General features: G+C 39.1%; 2 protein-coding genes across 7 annotated transcripts in view; one reads left to right on the plus strand and one right to left on the minus strand.

Moving 5' to 3' along the window:
* Nucleotides 1-7,830, minus strand: part of GUF1 (GTP binding elongation factor GUF1) — a 31,719-nt gene extending 23,889 nt beyond the window's left edge. For 2 of the 6 annotated variants that reach the window (XR_009210451.1, XR_009210452.1), the window contains exon 1: nucleotides 313-674. Coding sequence is in view for 2 of the 6 variants with exons in the window: in XM_058430026.1 (XP_058286009.1) it covers nucleotides 313-477 (165 nt within the window). In the remaining 4 variants the exon portion in view is untranslated. Of the gene's footprint in view, nucleotides 1-312; nucleotides 680-2,959; nucleotides 3,048-7,725 lie in introns of those variants that run through there. The other 4 variants (XM_058430026.1, XM_032136134.2, XM_058430027.1 and 1 more) reach the window with 3 other exon arrangements.
* YIPF7 (Yip1 domain family member 7) overlaps nucleotides 728-20,884 on the plus strand; it is a 56,141-nt gene continuing 35,984 nt past the window's right edge. Inside the window, exon 1 of the mRNA XM_058430028.1 lies at nucleotides 728-787. The gene's annotated coding sequence lies outside the window, so the exon portion shown is untranslated. The remainder of the gene's footprint in view (nucleotides 788-20,884) is intronic.

Consider the following 20,884-nt stretch of genomic DNA (forward strand, 5'->3'; position numbering starts at 1 on the left):
AGTAGGCTTTTTAGGAGAATTAAATAGATGAATACACGCAAAGCACTTCGACCAGTGGCTCGCGTAAACGAATCAACATTTGACATTACAAATGGGAAAACCTACAAAGTTAGTGACTTGCCCAAGGTCACGATAGTGAGGGCTGGAGGGTCGGGAACCTGAGCAGTGCTCACACTCTCTGCTCTGCCTCCCTGTACCAAGTGGCAAGCAGAGTTCAGAACTAGTCCCAGAAAGCCCTATACATTTCCAAGATCGCATGGGGCACTCCATTGTTTTAAAATGTGACTAAATCAGATTCCAGGGGGCAGTCACCTTGAATTCTGCGGAGCTGTAGAGCCTGTCGGTAGCCCAGGACTCCGGAGCAGCCCCAAAGGTCGGCGCGGGCCGGGGCCCCGGGCCTCCCAGAAGCGCGGCCCCAGTGGCTCGTGGCGCGAGGGCGCGTGCGCACCCCCAGCCCCGACCCACAAGGGTCCACATGACCCCAGCGGCGGAGGCGTCAGGAAAAGGTACCGACAAGCAACAGCAGCATAGCCCGTTTTTTTCGAAGGTACCCCCCGTAGGGTCCCGTGGACAGGACTCAAACAGACCCTGTGAAGCGACGACAATGAACGCGGTGCAACTCTGCCCAAGTACCAGATCCGGAAGCACCCCGAAGGCGCGGCGCAGCTTGCCGACGTCTGCACGCCGCACGCCGTCGTGACATCAGCGCGTCGTGGCGCCGGGTAGTGGAGTGGTCACGTGAGTGGAGGCTTTCGATTAACTCCCTAAAACGCAGGGTGTAGACAGAGTACGTATTAGCTTATATTGTCTGCTGAGTGCTGTGCCAATTCCTTTGCATTGTCTCTTTCTTGCTCATTATTGCCCTGTGGTGTGTGTACTGTTGGTTCCCCCCAAACTACCTCTGGAAATCCGGACCGAGTGACATGCCCTGGAGCTCACAGGTGGGGAGCTGTGGAGCCTTGAGTGCCGCCTAGGCAGTCTGATTCCCAAACCAGGAGCCGAGGTCTTAGTCCAGGGACTTAAAGATGCTATTATTAGCACAACGTTGAGACTTAGCCTTCTACCTAATGGCAAAATAATAATGGCACTTTTAAAATCTGGAGGTCGAAATGTATTCCCCATGTTGTCAGTGACTGAGCTAATCTTGAAGTGCATCTGAAAGGAAACGGGCCATAACATTGATTGCAGTAGTGAATCCAGGAAGGTTTTGGCAAGAAGTAAAGGTGGGAAAAAGTTCCATGCTGGACTCCCAATATTTCCATCGTCGTCAAGTTACCACTTCATCGAATGAGCTCTGACGAAGTAAGAATGGGGGATAAAACAGATGATGATACGTGGATTGCATCCAGTGTTTGTCTCCCACTATTTCTCTTGCGCTTTTCTGGAATATCCAGAGTTTGGTGCGAAGGAGGGAGATGACAGCTATGTTCAGTTCATCATTGTGACTGAAGACAGAATCATTCGTATTGTTTCCAGAGCCTTTGAAAGTTTTTTCATTTGGAGGATTTCTCAGGATCAAGAATTCTGTACCAGACTCAGTTCTTTCTTGGCTTTTTTTTTTTTTTTTTCCCCTGAGATGGTGTCTCGCTCTGTCGCCCAGGCTGGAGTACAGTAGCGCTGTCTCGGCTCACTGCAACCTCCGCCTCCTGGGCTCAAGCGATTCTCCTGCCTCAGCCTCCTGAGTAGCTAGGATTACAGGCGCGCGCCAGCAATCACGGCTAATTTTTGTATTTTTAGTAGAGACAGGGTTTCACCATGTTGGTCACGCTGGTCTCGAACTCCTGACCTCGTGATCCGCCCACCTGGGCCTCCCAAAGTGTCGCGATTACAGGCGTGAGCCACCGCGCCTGGCCCTTCCTTGGAACTTTTATGAATTAAAACAGTACTTGATACACGACTAATTCTATCACACTTGTAAGAGAATGAATTTAACAACTATCTTGAAGTAAACACAATAATTTATATTCAGTGTTGCCCAGACTTCCATAATTTGCACATTACCCTCATTAATTTTCACCATATCCTATCAAAGATAAACAAAGGCAGACACCAAGGGGTGAAGACAGATTTTTATTATAGTGATATACTAATGCAATCGGGAAGAAGATCCAGAATGAACTAAACTACAATTTGTACAGAGGCGACTGTATTTTAAAAGGAGAATGCGGGAGTAGGGAAAGAGAACAACGGCTTGATCAAAGTCAGGGAAACGGAAATTTACAAAAAGCAAGGGCGGGAGAATGGTCCATTTGAAATCCATCAGGGTTGTTAACTTTCTTATGGAAATAAGGCTCCTACCTTTCCCGCAGACGCTAGGAAATGAGTCCTACCTTCACATGCTGGCTGGAACAAATAAATTATTTTGTTAGTCTTGAGCTTTCTCAGACTGAAATTTAAGGGGGCTTCAGCTTAGAGATGCAGCCTTGAGCTGTTAGAAACTATGAGTTTGTTCAAGTCTTTTAATGTGTGTTGGCAAGCCAGTAGGGGAAGTATATGGATGAAATCATTTGTGCTGAGGGTCTGTAGTTTTTATAGGAAAGTTTGAGGCTTTGCTGGTAAGAGGGCTTAGAGGAGTCTGGCTAGAGTTTGGTCAAGAATCTTTGTCAATCCTTATACCGATATTATGTACTTTATAGTTTTCTTTAAATTAACTTACCTTTATATGTAAATGAATTTGTTTTAAAAGAAAACGTAGATTACCATTAATGGAGAAAGCATGATGAGCTGTCATAAGAGTAACAGTAAATATAACTGTAGTGAATAAAAAATGTGTTTCAATTGTAGGTTTGGTCTGTCTGGATTACAAAAGGGAGATTAGCAAATATTAGAAAAGAATTTAAAAACATTAGCCTCAAACTGAGATTTTTCTCTTTGACCTAACAAGAAGCATTTAAATAGGGTTGAAAGCAAAACTTTATCTGAATGACACAGTGTCCTTGATACCATGTCTGTATCTCACCTAAATCTATCTTGGTGCCTCCACAGATATTTGTCCCACACTTTAGAAAACTGCAGTATCTTATAAGGGTGACATTATATTCCCCAACCTGCAAATGGAAAAACATATTTATTAGAAAAATACTGAGATCCACTGTGTCAGGTTATATACTGGCTGTGGAAACTCAAACAAATTAAGCAAAATGTCTAAAATTACATGATAGATAAATGCAAAAAATTATTCGAATCCAAATTTTTGGAAACTAAAGCTCATCTCTTGCAATATCTTTGACAGCACAAGTTTCTTTATTATTCAACTTGAGAAGAAGCAGGAGGTATAGTGACTGAACTTCAAAGAGGAGGTATCTTTTCTGTGCTTTGAAGGATAGGCAGTTTTTTGTTTTTACCCAAGGAAATAAATGGAACTTAAGCAGAGGAATAATCAACAGCATAACACATTTTCTCAGTTCCCAGTACTATTCTACATACTTTGTATCAATTCATTCGATCTTCACAGAGCCCTCTATTGCTGGCACTCTTATTATCTCTGTTTTATACATTTCCAAGAAAAATGTGGCCCACGCTTTTTAAATAACTGTCTAGAGTCACAGTTAGTGATGAACTAGGACTGTGAGTCCACACAGTCCGGCTGTAGAGCCTGCACCCTTAACCACTCCAGTGAACTCGGCTCAGCTGAGCAAGGATACAGATGAGGAAAAACACACAATAAATTGGGTTAATAGTCAGTAGAGAACAGGGCCAACGTTCAGGACAGTAGCATTTTATTTGAGGCGAGGACTTCTGAAGAGCTCAAATAATTTACAAACTCATAAATCAAGACTCAGTTTTTCTGTAAGAATAAATACATAATATGGAGACTACACTCATATAGTACATTAATCCACAACTATTGTATGGTTTCTATATTTGTAAATATACTGAAGGGAGTATAAGTTTGCTAGGGCTTCCATAGCAAAATACCACAGACTGACTTGGTGGCTTAAACAATAGATATTTATTTTCTCACAATTCTGGAGGCTAAGAGTTTGAGATCAATGTATCAGCACAGCTGGTTTCTTCCGGGACCTCTCTGGTGTGGCTTGCAGATCAGTACCTTCTGTGTTCTTACAGGGTCTTCTCTCTATACATGTCTGTGTCCTCATTTTCTTATCAGGACTCTAGTCATATTTGATTTGGGCCAATCCTAATAATTTTAAATTAATTATTTCATTAAAGACTATCTCTAAATACAGTCACATTCTGAGATATTGGGAGTTTGAACATCAACATATGAACATGGAAGTGTTGACACAATTCAGCCCATTATAAAGGATTAATAAAAACAATCTATAAATATTACCTCTAAATTCTGTTTCAAAGTCATTGATATTGTGGAGCATTTTTAGCACTAACAGTACCATTATTAAATGATTAAAGTAGTATCACATTAGCCATTTAAAGCACTTGGACAATTTTAGAGCATAATCACACAGTATTAACAAAGGTTCTCTAGTATTGCTGTTAGGCTGCTAAAATGGTGCCACCGTGTGTCTACAGTATAAAATACAACTTTCAACTCACTTTTGAGGCCCATTTTTAAATTATGCTAAGTTTTTTAGAGTTTTATATTTTTTCAAATTTTGAGCATAAAAATTGGATCTTTAGAAATATTTTCATATCAAAAAATAGAAAGTGTATGGGGTAGAGGAGGAATCAGAGAAAGAAGAGTTTGTATCACTTTGTGAAGGGCTTTGAACAGGGACTTACTAGTTAGCATTTCAACATTAATCTATGCAGAAACCATCGTAAGGAAGGAAATAACAGAATTTTTTGCTCTAGGGGGCTTTCCCTAACAATGATATGTAAAATGAAAAGAAATCAGATGAGGTGATGAGAATGAAAAGGAAAAGAGAGTTTTTTATTTTAATAATCTAGGTAAGACATGCCGGGCGCGGTGGCTTACGCCTGTAATCCCAGCACTTTGGGAGGCTGAGGCGGGTGGATCACGAGGTCAGGAGATCGAGACCATCCTGGCTAACACGGTGAAACCCCGTCTCTACTAAAAATACAAAAAATTAGCTGGGCATCGTGGCAGGCGCCTGTAGTCCCAGCTACTCGGGAGGCTGAGGCAGGAGAATGGCGTGAACCCAGGAGGAGGAGCTTGCAGTAAGCCTCTGAGATCGCACTACTGCACTCCAGCCTGGGCAACAGAGCTAGACTCCATCTCAAATAATAATCATCATCATCATCATCTAGGTAAGACACAGTAGAGTCCTGGGTGAATCAGTGGCAGAGAATGAAGAGATGATTAGTGGCATTTTGGAGACAAAATTAACAAGATTAATTTGTTGTAGAGAGAGGGAGAAGTCCAGGATAACTCCAAATTTCATCTTAAGAATGCAACCTTGAGCTGTTAGAAACTATATTAGTGTTTGTTCAAGTCTTTTGATATGTGTGTAGGGGTGGGAGGGGGGAGGATGTGGATGAAATCAGTTGTGCTGAGAGTCTGTAGTTTTTATAGGCCAAGGAGGCTTTGCCAGTAAAAGGGCTCAGAGGAACCTGGCTATAGTTTAGTCAGGAAAAGTATTTTGTCAATCTTCCTATTTCTCTTACATACTTAATATTTTTTAAATTAACTTACCTTTTATATGTAAATGATTTTTTAAATAGAAAACTTTATATGATTAGTATAAATCGAAACAGCATAATGACCTGTTAAAAACTAACAGTATCAGCGTAATGAATAAAAAATGTGATTCATTTAGGGTTTGATTTCTTTTGATTAAAAAGGGAGATTAGTCAGAATTAGAGAAGAATTGTGAAATATTATCACCAAAATAAGGTGTTGGCTGGAACAAACAGATTCTTTTGGCAGCTTTGAGCTTTCCCAGACTGAAACTTAAGGAGGCTGGAGTCATCATCTGCTTTTCTGGAGAACATTGACTAATATAGATGCTTAGAGATAATTTTTGAAAAACGTAAGTATAAATCCATATAGGCTATTCTGTTTCCTCAAGGCATGTTTCACAAAAGGGTGCCCTCAAATGGTTGAGTTCTTCTCTCTTCTTTTCTCAACAACTTTATTTCCTACCCTCTGACTTCAAAAAGTTATCTAGTACCACAATTTTTTGAAAAATTGTTTACAGTTGGTTTTCAGAACTCTAGCCCTGAATTATTTTCCCTAAACTCAATTTATAACTACCTATGAGATATTGAATATTAAAAAAATCCTAACAGCAATGTTATTCTCCAGTCTACCTAAGCTAGAAATACTGGTTACAATGGCTTCTCCCATTACTTATTCAAGGTGCTTCACACACTGTCTGACATGCTAGGTATATATATACTGGCTATTCACACACACATACACTCAAAATGTGTGTGTGTGTGTATATATATATGTGTGTGTGTATATAAATATTCACACACACACACACACACACACATATATATATATAGCTATGCATGGCATGTACATGCATATGGAGACAGAGAGAAAGAGATCACATTTGAGATTTTAAATTGACTCACACGATTGTGGAAGCTAGCAAGCAAGAAATTTGTAGACCATGATGCAGCCTAAAAATTCAGGTAAGAGTTGATACTGCACTCTTGAGTCCAAAATCTGCAGGGAATTCAAAATCTACAGGAAAACTCAGGCAGGATTCCTTCTTCAGTTTATCTTTTACCTCTCTTGTTTTACTATAAACAACAAGGAGAAACCAGGCTGCACCTTCAATACTTTTCTTACAATTCTCCTCAGCTAAATATCCAAGTTCATCATGAATAAGTTCTTTCCACTCTATAGAACACAAGTCAACCAAATTCTCTGTCACTTTTTCTTCAGTTTCCATAAACATGGATCACCTATTCTCCAGTTTCCAATAAAATGATCCTCATTTTTGTCTGATACCCCACCACCTTTAACATTTATATTTCTAGCAACATTGTTCGTGATGATGTATCATCTAAGATGATAGAAGCTTTCTCTCCAGCTTTCCTCTTTATGAGCTCTCCACAGACTCTCCTTTAACATCCATATTTTTTACCAACAATCTCTTCAAGGCAATCTAGGCTTTTTCTGCCATTTACCTCAAAACTCAGTCTTTGCGCATTTCTTAAGTTCAAAACAACGTATACTTTTTAAGATATTTCTTGCTGAAGCAGCCCACTTCCTTTTGCCATCTGTATTAGTTTTCTAGGGCTTCCTCAAACTGAGTGGCTTAAACAACGGAAATCATTATTTTATAGTTCTGGAGGCTAGAAGTTCAATTGGCAAGGTTGGTTTTTACTGGCAACCAGGATAGAGAATCTGTTCCATTGCCCCCTACTAGCTTCTGCTTGTTTCCTGGCAGTCTATGGCATTTCTTGGCTTTTAGCTGCATCAATCCAGTCTCTGCCATATGATGTTCTCCCTGTGTCTCTTAACATAGTCTTCTGTCTCTCTCTCTCCAAAATTTCCATTTTTATAAAATACCAGTAATATTAAATTAGGGCCCAACCTAATGATCTCATTTTAACATGGTTATCTCTGTAAAGACCCCAGTTTCATATAAGGTCACATTCTGAGGTACTGGGCATTAAGACTTCAACATATCTTTCTGGTGGGGACAGAGTTTAACCACAACAGCACCTGAGAGTTGACCTCCAGGTAGGCCCAAGGTCAGTAGCCTTCTGTCTAAATCTTGATCCTGGTTAACAATCTGGATGAACCTCCTCTTTCAGAGCCTCAAAAATGAATCAGACTGAGACTTTGTATCATAATTTATGGTAATTTGTAAAAATTACCTTAAAATTAGCCTTAAATCTAAAGACTCTTTTAATGATAATCACTTTTAAAGTATTTATGTTCAAGCAAAAACATTACAAACCCAAATACTCTGAGTAGATACTTATTGGTTGTTCTTAAATGGTCATAGCAATATTTCTTGTCGGAATGCTGTCCCCAGAAACTCCATTGTTTTAGTTTTCTGTTGCCATGTAACTAACTGCCACAAATGTAGCACCTCAAACAATACAGATCTATTAGTTCACAGTTATGTAGGCCATAAGTACAGCATGGTTCATTTGGATTCTCTGCTTAGTATTTCACAAGGCTGAAATCTGGGATCTAGTCAGGCTGGACTTTTACTTGGAACTCTAGGGTAGCATCTACTTCTGGGTTCATTCAGGCTGCTGGCAGAGTTCAATTCCATGTAGCACTGAGATACATATTTCCTAGTTGACTGTCATCAGGGGGCAGCTCTCATCTCCTAGCGCTACTTGCATTCTTTGGCATGTGGCCCTCTCCATCTTAAAGCTAGCCATGGTACATCAAATCCCCACTGAGCTTCAAATACCTCACTTCTTCTTCTGCCGCCAGCCACCAGCCAGAGAAAATTTTCTGTTTTAAAAAGATTCATGTGATTAGATTAAGGCACTCAGATCATCTGCCTATTTTAAAGTCAACTAACAAGTGACCTTAATTATATGCCTTTTGCTAAGGTGACACCCAGCAACAACCACCAGACATATGGACTCAGCAAGCCTTCACATGATTCCAGCATTTAGTTTCTGAGCTACCACAGATTTTGCCAAGCAGAGCAGGGAAGAGCTCTTCCCATGAGCACAGCCCAAATTGCAGATTTCTGAAAAAGATAAATGTCTCCTTGTTTAAATTCAGTAAATTTTGATGTGTTTTTTTGTGTGTGTGTAGCAATGGCTATCTGTAACAACTTATGTACACATATTTATTTTATTCTGAGAAATCTGCATTCATTGATTAGTGTATTAGTCCATTTTCATACTGTTATAAAGAACTGCTGAGATTGGGTAATTTATAAAGGAAAGAAATTTAATTGACTCACAGTTCAGCATGGCTGAGGAGACCTCAGACAACTTACAGTCATGGAAGAAGGCAAAGGGAAAGCAAGGCACCTTCCTCACAAGGAGTAAAGAAGGAGAAGTACTGAGTGAAAGAGTGAAAAGGGAAGAGCCCCTTATAAAACCATAAGATCTCGTGAGAACTCACTCACTCTCAAGAGAATGGCACGGGGGAAACTGCCTCCATGATTCAATCACCTCCACCTGGTCTCTCCCTTTACACATGGGGATTATGGTGATTACACCTCAAGATGAGATGTGGCTGGGGACAGAATGTCATTTATTAATCATTCAATAAATATTAGCTGGATGTTTACTACATGTCAGACACTGTATTAAGCCATGGGAATGCAAAAGTGAAATAGGTATGGTTGTAGTACTGAGAGAATTTATGATAAATTAAAAAAGCCATTTTATAAAAGATAATAATATTACAATGTTATAATTTTTATGATAGAATTTTCAATAAAGTATTATAAAGGAACAGAGAAGACGCCTCTTCTACAGCCAGAGAGTGGTGGTATCAGGAAAGTCTTTGCATGGCAGGTGACAATAATACTTAGCTATACACATTAATAAAGAACTTACTATGTGCCAGGTGCTCTTCTAAGCACTTTGTAAATATCTCAGTTAATCCTCAAAACAACGTTATAAATAGGTATTATTGCCCCTGTTTTACAGATAGGGCAATTGAGCTTGGGCCAGTTGAATAACTTGACTGAGTTCATGCAGGTCATATGTAGTGAAGGGGCATTTAAGCACCACTCTGGCAGACTTGAAAACTATTCCCTTGACCACAGAGTTATGCCCCTAACTTGGGGGCCAAAGGATAAGTCAGATTCAACCAGGCTGAGATGAAAGTAAGGTGTAACGTTCTAGATGGAAGATCCTACGTGAACAGAGGCATGATATATGCAGGAAACAGCCAGCTCTTTTAGGTTGCAGGAATTTAGAGTTTGGCAAGAAGTGAAGTTGAAAAAGAAATTAGGAACCAGACCAGGGAAAGAGGAGCTTGGATTTCCTGTTCCTGGTAATTGTAGCCACTGCAAGGTTAGAAAGATTTTACACAGGGGAGTAGCGTGGCAATTTTGTGTCTCATTTAGATCATTTTAACAGCTGCTTGGAGGCAGGGAATAAATTAGTTTCAAGAGATAAATGATGGCAACCTACATGGGGACAGTGATACTGTGTCTGCAGAAGAAATGAATTTGACTGGATGGTAAATTCATCCTGCCTTAATATAGAATATGAAAGAAGCAATTGCGTATTACAAACCCAGAGTAAAGAAAATTTTCGCATTTCACACTTGAAGTGTATCAGCTGATTCCTGGTTTCCATTATGCCTCCATTATCATCTATTGGTTAAAATTTAACCAGGGCAGGGGAGAGGGAATATTTTGTTTAGTTTTGCATTGTGGAGACTTGTGTCATTCTTGTAAGATGAAGACCAATTCAACTACTTTCTAAGCTTGTTGTTATATTATTCTAAAACAAAAATCTCAAAGCAAAGTTTATTGTTCTCCAATTCTTCAGTGAATCTTATTGATTCAGGAAGTTAGTAGTAACTGAAAATGACTTGTCTCTGGAATCCTTCCTTTTGCTCTTTGGCATGTACAGAAACTTGTTTGATGCCTTAGCTTAAAGTCTTTGACCTGGAGAAATGATATGCTACTCACGCACCAAAATATATGACACAGGAAAGGCTTGGCTATTTTTCCACCAGTCAGGTAACTTTCGTAAACCCCAAGGCAGTGCCCAGGCGACGGCTGTGGCCTTTGTACTGTCGTATATTTGGGAACACACATATTCACTCATACGTCTTTCAAAGGTATGTCTTCTTCAGAAAGCTATGTCGTGGAGCATCGGTGTTTCGTTTGGGATCATATCATTAAGAGTTTTGATAGATTTCACTATTAAAAATAAAATATTATAGTATTAATTGTGATTTTTATCCCCATAAAATACTAGGAAGGATAAGATTAGAAGTGTTTAAATTGAAAAATATCCTGACCCAACATATACAACAATAGCTAAATAAAAGGCATCAATTAAAGACACTTTGGAGGCTGGGGGGTGCAGTGGCTCATGCCTGTGATCCCAGTGATTTGGAAGGCAGAGGCAAGATGATCACTTGAGACCAGGAGTTCAGAGCTGCAGTGAGCTATGATTGTGCCACTGCACTCTAGCCTAGGCAATGGAGTGAGTCACTCTATCTCTTGGTTGGGGGAGATGCTTTGATTGTTAGCTATGTTTTCACAGGAAGGTGTATTATAAACTTTAAGTTACAATTATACAGCTTAACCTGGTCTAAACAAGAAGTTCTACTGGCTTATATCATTGCCAAGTCTCTTTAAGCCTTGGATTTATCAGGATCACAGGTTTGCTTCTCTGATAGTCCATTGGTTCTGCCTTCCTCCATATTTGGTTTATTTTTGTCTTACATCCTTAAAAAAATGAGTGTAAGAAGCAATTGAAGCACTGCTTTTTCTTATTCAGATACAGGGAGACAGCATCAGTTTTCACAATTACTGAAATAATCCTTTTTGAGGTGTTGATCTGGATATACTAGTAGCACTATGAAAAAAATTCTGATGTGAGCCCCGGGGCTCTTACACAATGTCAGCAGGGTGTTCCCCAAAAGGAAAACTGGGTGCTGACAGGAAATGAGAAGGTGGATTGGATATTGAGTAGCAATAAATGTCCATTACAAGGATTCTCAAGCAACCCCGAAGAGTACATTTCTAAGTGCACAATGCCAAGGAAAATAAGGAAATTAATTTTCCTGTCAGTTTGTCTTTTTAAAAAATTACTTTAGCATCTATTTCTTACCTGTGTTATTTTTTGCTTCTCTGACATTTTGTATTCCTATGTGAGTCATTATTTGCATAGTACTGATCAATTTTTTCTCTAATAATTCCTCCTGTTTTTGTCACTAGTTTTAGATTTATTAAACACCTCACAGTAGTATTCATTCATTTGAAAGTGAATTATCTTAGAAAAATATCATTTCCTTTTGTGCTTGTTTCTCTATGGCAGTTGTGGAATTTAATATTTATTTATGCTCACAAGGAAGGGAATTGTAACATGTTGAATAAAGAATATGAGAAATAAACACTTTTAATGTTGCACTAGGAACATGAAAAAAAGAGAACTTTTCTTTTTAAGGCCTAAAAGGATTTATTGAAAAGAATCCCTGCAGAATCTAGTAGATTCGAGTTTGCAATAAAATGTCTTAGCAGAAATTTTTGGCACATTTAGGCAGTATATCAAGCAGGTTTGCAACACAGATTATGTCTCCCATCAGAAGCTTCTGCTGTGGCCATGTTACAAATATAAATATTTTTAGGCACACTTACAGTACTTGAAATATTTCATAGGTATAGGGGTGTCCTTATGTACCATATAGTCCAAAAATATAATTTTATAGCCTAGAAACCTGACGTGCAGAGAAACTAAGTAAATTGCCATAGGTCACACAGCGGGAAGAAGAGAGCTTACGTTATAACAGAAATACAATGCTAACCTACAAGTTTACAGGAAGCTATTATTAGGGAAATCTCCATGACAAAACTTGATGGCCCTCTTAGTGGAAAAATTTGATGATATTTTCCCCTTGGAAAAAGATGAGCTGGAGGCCCTCTGGGTACCATGTTAAGTTTTGTTATGTGAATGTAATGTCTTCCATTTTCCTTCTTTGTCATAATAGATGATTTAGAGAGAAATAGCATGAGCATAATACATCAAGAGAAGACATTAGAATGGCTACAGGTTTGTCTTGTCAGGTAAATTATCTGGTTTTCTTAGAAAATGAGAATTGCACCATGTTGACATGACATATGTGAGGATAAGATCTTATACATTTAATTAGTTTTTTAAAAGATTTTGATGTCAAGAAATATTTAAGTTTGTCAGTTTTACTGACGAGTTATTGTATTAGTTACCTACTACTACAGAACAGCACACATTTTTTTATCTTATAGTTTCTTTGGGTCAGGAAACTGGGCATGGCTGAACTGGGTTCTCTGCTATACAACGTATCACAAGGCTGCAATTGAGATATCAGACAAAGATCCACAGTCTCATCTGAAGACACAACTGAGAAAGGATTCTTTTCCATGCTCATTCAGTGATTTGGGGCTGTATTAAGATCCTGTGGTCTGATGGACTGAGGACCTCATTTTCTACCTGTCCGTGAGAAATGGGATGGATAGAAAGTGAGGCCTCCCTTATTTCCATGCCACCTGGGTCTCTCCCATATTTTAGCTTGCTTCATCAAAGTGTGCAAGCCACAAAGGCAATAGAGTCTGCTAACAATATAGAAGTCATAATATTTTACACTTAATCACAGAAATGACATCCCATTATCTTTTCCATATTTTATTGGTTAGAATCAAGTAATCAAGACTACGCTCAAGGGGAGGGGATCACACAAGAGCATGAATACCAGGATGCTGGGATTATTCGTGACCACATCAGAAGCTGCCTATCACAGTTAGAAAACAACCTTTCCAATAAAGACTGTCAGTAAAACTATTAATAGTATTCTGTGAAAACCACAGTGTGATATGCACAGCCTAAAATTCACAGCCTAAAAACATGCTCAGCAATAGATTTTTATATAGAAACATTGATGCAATAGAAAGAAAAAAAAGATTTTAAGCTAGTTTTGCTATACTTACAGCTGCATAACATATTTAGGCAATAAAACAATGCCAGAAACTATTTATAACCCAAAACTTCTTATTTCCCCAGTCAAAAACAATCAAACATATGTAATAATAAAATTTGAAATACATCTTTTTAATATAAATATTTGTCTTTAATAGATAGTAAGCAATTAATTTATCAGTTTTGTTAATTGCTGTGATTTATCACTGTTTTTAGTTCCACAATATGTATATGTATGTGTGTGTATACACACACACACACAATTAAAACAAGCTCATATAAGTCATAAAGATCATTACATCATTTGATACATTTTACATTATTTGATAAATATATTTAAAATAGTCCTGAAAATCAATTCTGCCACATGAATTTGAGATATATGTCTTATTAGTCTCATTTTTTGAATGTCTGCTGTGAACATAATACTGTGTATTTCATTTATCACTTAACCAATTTATTAATCAGAATAGAAATAAATTTATATGTATATCTTATTTTTAATAAAATGCTAATTGTAAATGACTATGAAAAGAGGATCTATTGATAGGGGTTTTCCTATGTTAAAGGATATTTTCAAGTATATTACGCTGATAAAATATTAAGAAAGCCTCTTACACAGAGATTTCATTCTAAATAGATACACATTAATTTTGACAAGGTAAAAAAAAGTGAGGTTAAAAAAAGTTGTCTTGTTTGAGTATTCATTAATTCAACAAACCTTTACTGAACATTTATTGCATCTCAGGAACTGTGCTAGGTGCTATGAAGAATATATGAATGCAGTTAAATTCTCAAGTGAATCACCAGAATAGAATATAAGCCTTCTATATAATTATAGTAGATGGTAAGTGATGCAATAATGAGATATCCAAAAGAAAGATTTTCAACTTAAAGCGGTGATTGCCTATGATATAATTGGACTATATGATACGCTGTGTTTCACCCCAGCTAGTGCTAACCAGCAGAAGCTTTTAAGCAATCATGAACATTGAACATTCACCAACCATGGCTGACAAATGAATGTGAATTTTGAGTGACTCCAGGATATTGGACCATTACTGAACACAATTGGAGACTCTTTCTCTTTTGTTTCTTTCAAAAAGTCTTTTAATTGTTCAAAATAGCACAAAACGACATCGCACTATGGTAATACTGAGTCACAGGGATTACTCTACAATAGTGAACGGTGTACTCTTCTCAGAAACGAGAAATAAAAGGGCGCGCGGGAGAAGAGATGGGGTAAAACAACAGGACCAGGTGACTGGGCTGCAAGGTGAATAAACGTGATATTTTCCACAGCGAAATATATTATAATACAACAAACCAGAGGCCCTGGATGACACAGGCCACCACATCTCCAGGCAGAGTTTAGTGGTTGCGGGGTGGGGGTTGGGGAGGGGGTGCGCTGAAAAGATTGGCTGCTCAGTTCAAATCCTTCTGACTTGTTCGCAAGCCTTGCTCCTTGCCGGAAGCTCGGAGTGTGGGGCAGAAAACTCTGAGCAGATCCCACAACCCCGGAGCCTGGCCTGGCCTGGGTTCCATGCTGCACATTCACGCAGCAGCTGCTGCTGCTTTTGGCCTGCTCTGTTGCCCTAGCCTCCCTTGTGGGTGACGTTACACAGTCGCCCTCCTGCGCTGCCTCCAAGGACGCCTGGTTCTCCTCCATTCTCCACTCTTTCCATGACAGTTTGGGGGAGGCGGTGTAGTGGCTGCGCAGAAAGCAGCAGCCCCGTGTGGGAGGTGGCACCGGTAGTGCTGAGGGACGGGGCGTGGAGACAGCTGTGAACCCAGGACAAGGAGCCCCCAGCCCACCCTCGAGCTCCCCCAGGCTCTACCCTTTAGGTGCGAAGTGATCGCCCATTGGGAATGAGCTGTCCTTCCTTTGTTTCAGCGGCCTGAGGAGAGGCAAAGGCGCAGAGGGTAGGGGCAAGCAACAGGAAGTTGGGCCGGCAGGCAAACAGCAGGCCTCACGTGGCAGATTCCACACCTCTCCTGCCATGGCTGGTCCCAGCTTTTCCTCCAGAAAGATCCCTGCCAAGAATTAGCCAAGGAGAAAAAAGAAAAACACACAAACAACACACACACACACACACACACACACACACAGGAAAAAGATTACACATTCTGTACGCAGCTAACAACAACAAAAAAGGGTCAACACCCCACATGCTAAAATTACAATGAAAGTGTGAACTTGACTCTTAACAGGTGAACAGTGGGGCTTGTTTTAACTAACCTTGTGCAGACTTACGGACGGGTAGTCCTATCCAGAAAGCAAACATCAAGTATTCATTAGCGTAACCATCACAAACTCTCACTACATCCCTATTGCATAATACTGCCTAAAGTTTTTCCCTCAGAAAACTGCTCCTTCAATTTTTTTCTGGTGTGTGTTCTCTTGCCTGGCAAATCAATAAACTCTGGGCTCACTTTGATGATCACAATAGTGATTCTGGTCTTTCCTTTGTTAGTCACCATCTGAGTTTTGGCAATTACAGCAACCACATTAATCACTTAAAACCTAAAATCTATAGGAGATGCGTTCAAGAATATCCAAAACCACTTAAAGAAGAAAGAATAATGTATAGTAGTTCCCTCTTACACGTGGTTTCTCTTTCCAAGTGTCATAGTTCATTTGTGTCGCTATGAAGGAATAGCTGAGGCTGGGTAATTTATAAAGAAAATAGGTTTATTTGGCTCACCGTTCTGCATGCTGTGCAAGTAGCACAGCACCAGCATGTATGTCAGGTGAGAGCTTCAGGCTGCTTTTGTTCATGGCAGAAGGCAAAGGGGAACTGGTGTGTACAGATCATACGGTGAGACAGGAAGCAAGAGAGAGCAGGGAGGGAGGAGCCAGGCTGCTTTTCACAATCAGTTCTCACAGGAATTAACTGATCAAGAACTCACTCATTACTGTAAGGACAGCACCAAGCAGTGCATGAGAGATCCACCCCAGGACCCAAACACTTCCCAGTAGGCCCCACCTCCAACATTGGGATCACATTTCAAATGAGGTTTGAGGGGACAAATATCCAAACCATAGCGAGCATACAATTTGTTACCTGTGGTCAACTGTATGCCAAAAGCATTAAATGGAAAATTCCAGAAATAAACAATTCATAAGTTGTAAGTTGAGTGCCATTCTGAGTAGCATAATGAAGTCTTGCCCTGTCCTGCTCTGTCCTTCTTCTGCTCCACTGTGCCCAGGACATGAATCATTCCTTTGTCCAAAGTATCCACACCATGTTTGCTCTTTGTCCATTAGTCACTTAAGTAGACTTCTTGGTTATCAAATCAACACAAAGAAGGGTGAGTAGAGTACAATAAGATATTTTGAGAGAAAGAGAGAGAGACCACATTTATATAACTGCTATTACAGCATATTGTTATAATTGTTCTGTTTTATTATTGTTAGTCTCTTACTGTACCTAATTTATACATTAAACTTTATCATAGGTATGTATGTATAGGAAGAAACAGTATATATATAGGGTTCCATACTATCTGTGGTTTCTTAGGCACCCACTAGGGGTCTTGTAATGTATCCCATAAGGATAAGGGGTACTGCTGTACTGAACAGCACAACAGTTGGTATAATGTAACAAATGGTTTCAATATAACTGAAGAAAAGCACGTGTTCATCAGAAGAAAGATAAATCAGAAAGAAACAAGGAAGAAAGAGCATTGAAGAGAAAAAAGCTGACAGTACCTCTGAAGGATTCAAAGTTGTGAGTGCCTTGAACCAGGAACTCTATCTGCTGGCTAGAGATGGTGACAGATAAAAACCAATTAACTTGGTAATTAAAGACCAAGTCCCCATTCTCTGATTCCACCTCACTAAGTAATAGTCCTGTTAATCTTTTTTCTTCCACGTGGATTTATCTGCAACACTTTTGGTCAAATATACATTTTTATGTTAGGAATTTGAAGGTTTAAGCCCAAGAATTCTCACCTCCCAATGAATGATGTCTCCTCCCTGGTGGGAAATATATAAGATTAATAAATTATGCTGCTTTTTATTGCTGTTAAGATGACTTAAAGAGACATGTGTACCCTTTATAAGGGATGACAAATGCATATTGCAACAAATGCAACCTGTAGTACTTGCAAACTTTGTGTAAGAAATTTTACTATTTACAAATCTTACCAACTTCTATCCAAAGAACAGAGGTGCTCAGTCAATTCGCTGCCTCCCTATTTGAGTTTCTTATGGATCAATTTATAATCCACTTCGCAACCAATGTTTCTTCCCAAGACAGGCCCTTTTCTACATTAGACCCCCTCTGTGGTTACTGTGGGATGTTAATATTTCTAAAATCCTTGTTGTTTAACTGAGAGAATTCACAAGACGTGCCCATGAGATATTTAGAAGCCCTACTAAGTATACCCTTACATCTGTCTGAAGTCTTAACAAATGGTTTATAGTCACAACCTTCAGTTTATCTCTGAGCCCATACTTTAATGGTGGCATCCTAAGTTTTATCTTTGTGCTGAAGCCATTTTCCACTTTGAGAATTTTTGCTAAGAGAGACTAAGGTTGGAAAACTATTTTGTTTTCAAATCAAGCAAGTCCTGGCCTTTTAAAATTTCCTCTAAATTCCAATTAGAATCTTAACAGTTCCTGCTTTAGTTTTTGTATTTTAGTCTCTTTATATGTTCTTATAAGTTGCTGCAAGAAGCCTGTTGGCATTTTCTGTATTTTTGTCTGGAAAGTTTCCTTGTCTATTTTTCACATTAACGTGGGCACCAGTATTGCCAAACTTTTTGGTACTACATAAAATAGGTCTCAATTTTTTCCATCCTACAAAAACATATTTTTCACTCTCCTTCAAATCCTAAGCCTGGGACCCTTTGAGCTTCCATTAATAGTCCCCTTGAGGCATTTCCATCTTTTTCCTACTACTTGATCTCAGATGCAATGTAACATTTTCAAAAACCAATTCCATTCACCAAATGTGTTCTAGTTATTTATTACTATATCACAAACCACTCCAAAATTTAGTGACTCAAAACAATCATTCCTTTTGTGTATTCATCTGCAATTTGGGAAAGCCTGGCAGGAATGACTTGTTTCTGTGATGTCTGTGGCCTCAACTGGGATGACTCGACCAGCTGGGGACTTGAAAATCGGGCATCTCTTTCTCTCTCATCACGTAGTCACAGTCTCTCCATGTGGTCTCCCCATACAGCCTCTTCAGCATCACAGTCTCAGGTACTTACTACATGGCAGTCAGACTCAAAGAAGAAGTGTTCCAAGGGACCCAGGCAAAAGCTAAATGGCTTCTTATCCAACCCCGAAAGTCTGAGAACATTGCTTCCTCCACATTTTATTGGTCAAGCGAGTCACTAAGACCAGCCTATATTCAAGGTGAAGGAAATTACATCCGTTCTTAAAAAGGAGTGTCAAAGACTTTGTAGCTATCTTTAATCTGGCTCAAATTGCAAAGTGTTCAATTGCATAGGTGTATCATGATTTAACTAACTAGTCCTCTAATGTTAGACATGCAGGTCACTGTAAGGTTTTGATTTTTTTTTTTTTTTGAGACGGAGTCTTGCTCTGTCACCCAGGCTGGAGTGCAGGGGCGCTATCTTGGCTTACTGCAAGCTCTGCCTTCTGGGTTAACGCCATTCTCTTGCCTCAGCCTCCTGAGTAGCTGGGACTACAGGCACCCGCCACCACGCCCAGCTAATTTTTTTGTATTTTTAGTAGAGATGGGGTTTCACCATGTTAGCGAGGCTGGTCTCGATCTCCTGACCTCGTGATCCACCTGCCTTGGCCTCCCAAAGTGCTGGGATTAGAGGCATAAGATACCGCACCCGGCCAAGATTTTGTTTTAATGTATATTCCCTGATTAAGTCTTTAGGATAAGTTATTTTAACTAGGTTTGCTAAATCAAGGGTATATAGACGTTTTATAGTGCTTTTTAATGCATAGTTACCTGCTAAAGATTTTTTAAAACAATATATACTAAAATAAACCTTATATGAGATTTTTGGTTGTCTTCACCCTTACTAAAACTAGATATTTTTATTTTATTCTATCTTTGCTAACTTGATAGGTCAAACATTATGTCTTATTTTAGTTTAAAATTATTAATAGTGAGTTTAAATACTTTCCACAGGTTTTTCCGTTATGAATTGCTCATTTCTTTGCTCTTCTTTTTCTTTTTCATTTTAATTTCTTTGCCCTTTTATTTTGAATTAGGAGATATTATATTAAGTGTAGTCTCTATAGCCCTGATCCAATTGTCAGCACTGTCATTTATACTTTATATCATTTGCATTATTTGACTAGATTTTTTACAATGCTTCCTAAACGAATATGTTTTTGTTTCCTACTCTTATGTTTTGTTCAAATACATTGTCTTTGCATTTCATCTTTTCCCTGACTCTGACTTTGAATTCATGTGTGCATATTGTAAGGGCAAGCTTAAGTTAAAAATATAATTTATTACTACATTTAATGCGCACTCGCAAACCCCAGTACGCTGTGGCTCTGTAAAAGGGAAGGGATGAAAATGGGTGTTGCTTTCAACATCTTCATGTGATGGGTTCCCAGTTTTTCTCATGATCCAGCCAACTCTGCAGATAAACCCAGGCAAACGGGGAGAGTACAGTAACTGTGTAAACTAAATACTAGTAATGATTAATATATTTCATATTTTTATATAGAAATAAATACAAATAATAGTGATATGGTTTGGCTGAGTCCTCGCCCAAATCTCATCTTGAATTGTAGCTCCCATAGTTCCTACATTTTGTGGGAGGTACCCGGTGGGAGATGATTGAAGATAATCGAATCAGGGAGGCAGTGTCTCCCATACTGTTCTCGTGGTAGTGAATAAATCTCACAAGATCCAATGGTTTTATAAGGGGTTCCCCTTTTGTTTGATTCTTATTCTCCTATCTGCTGCCATAAATGTGCCTCTCACCTTCCACCATGATTTTTCTTGATAAATTACCCAGTCTTGGGTATTCCTTTATCAGCAGCATGAAAACTACTAATACAAATAGTCTGCTATTGTTTTCTCTACTCCATTGGATCGTCTTGCACAGTTTCACATCAGAATTTGGGGTGAAAGTAGTGTGATACATGAAAAGCTTCATTCCCCGAGTATATATTGTCATTGGATGCTTGTCTCTGATCTTATAACAACAGGGTAGTGGGGGAGACTATAGTTCCTAGGACGCATAGAACCATTATTAGTGTCTTAGTCTATTCAGGCTTCTATAAAAAAGTGACACAGACAGGGTGGCTTGTCAACAGTGGAAATTTATTTTTCTTAGTTCTGGAGGCTGCAAGCTGAGATCAGGGTGCCAGCATAGTGGAGTTCTGATGCGGGCCCTCTTGCAGGTTGCAGACTGCTGAGTTCTTATTGTATCCTCACATATTGGAAGGAAACAGAGCTATCTC

Source organism: Hylobates moloch, unplaced genomic scaffold (assembly GCF_009828535.3).
Source record: "Hylobates moloch isolate HMO894 unplaced genomic scaffold, HMol_V3 SCAFFOLD_17, whole genome shotgun sequence".
Lineage (NCBI taxonomy): Eukaryota > Metazoa > Chordata > Mammalia > Primates > Hylobatidae > Hylobates > Hylobates moloch.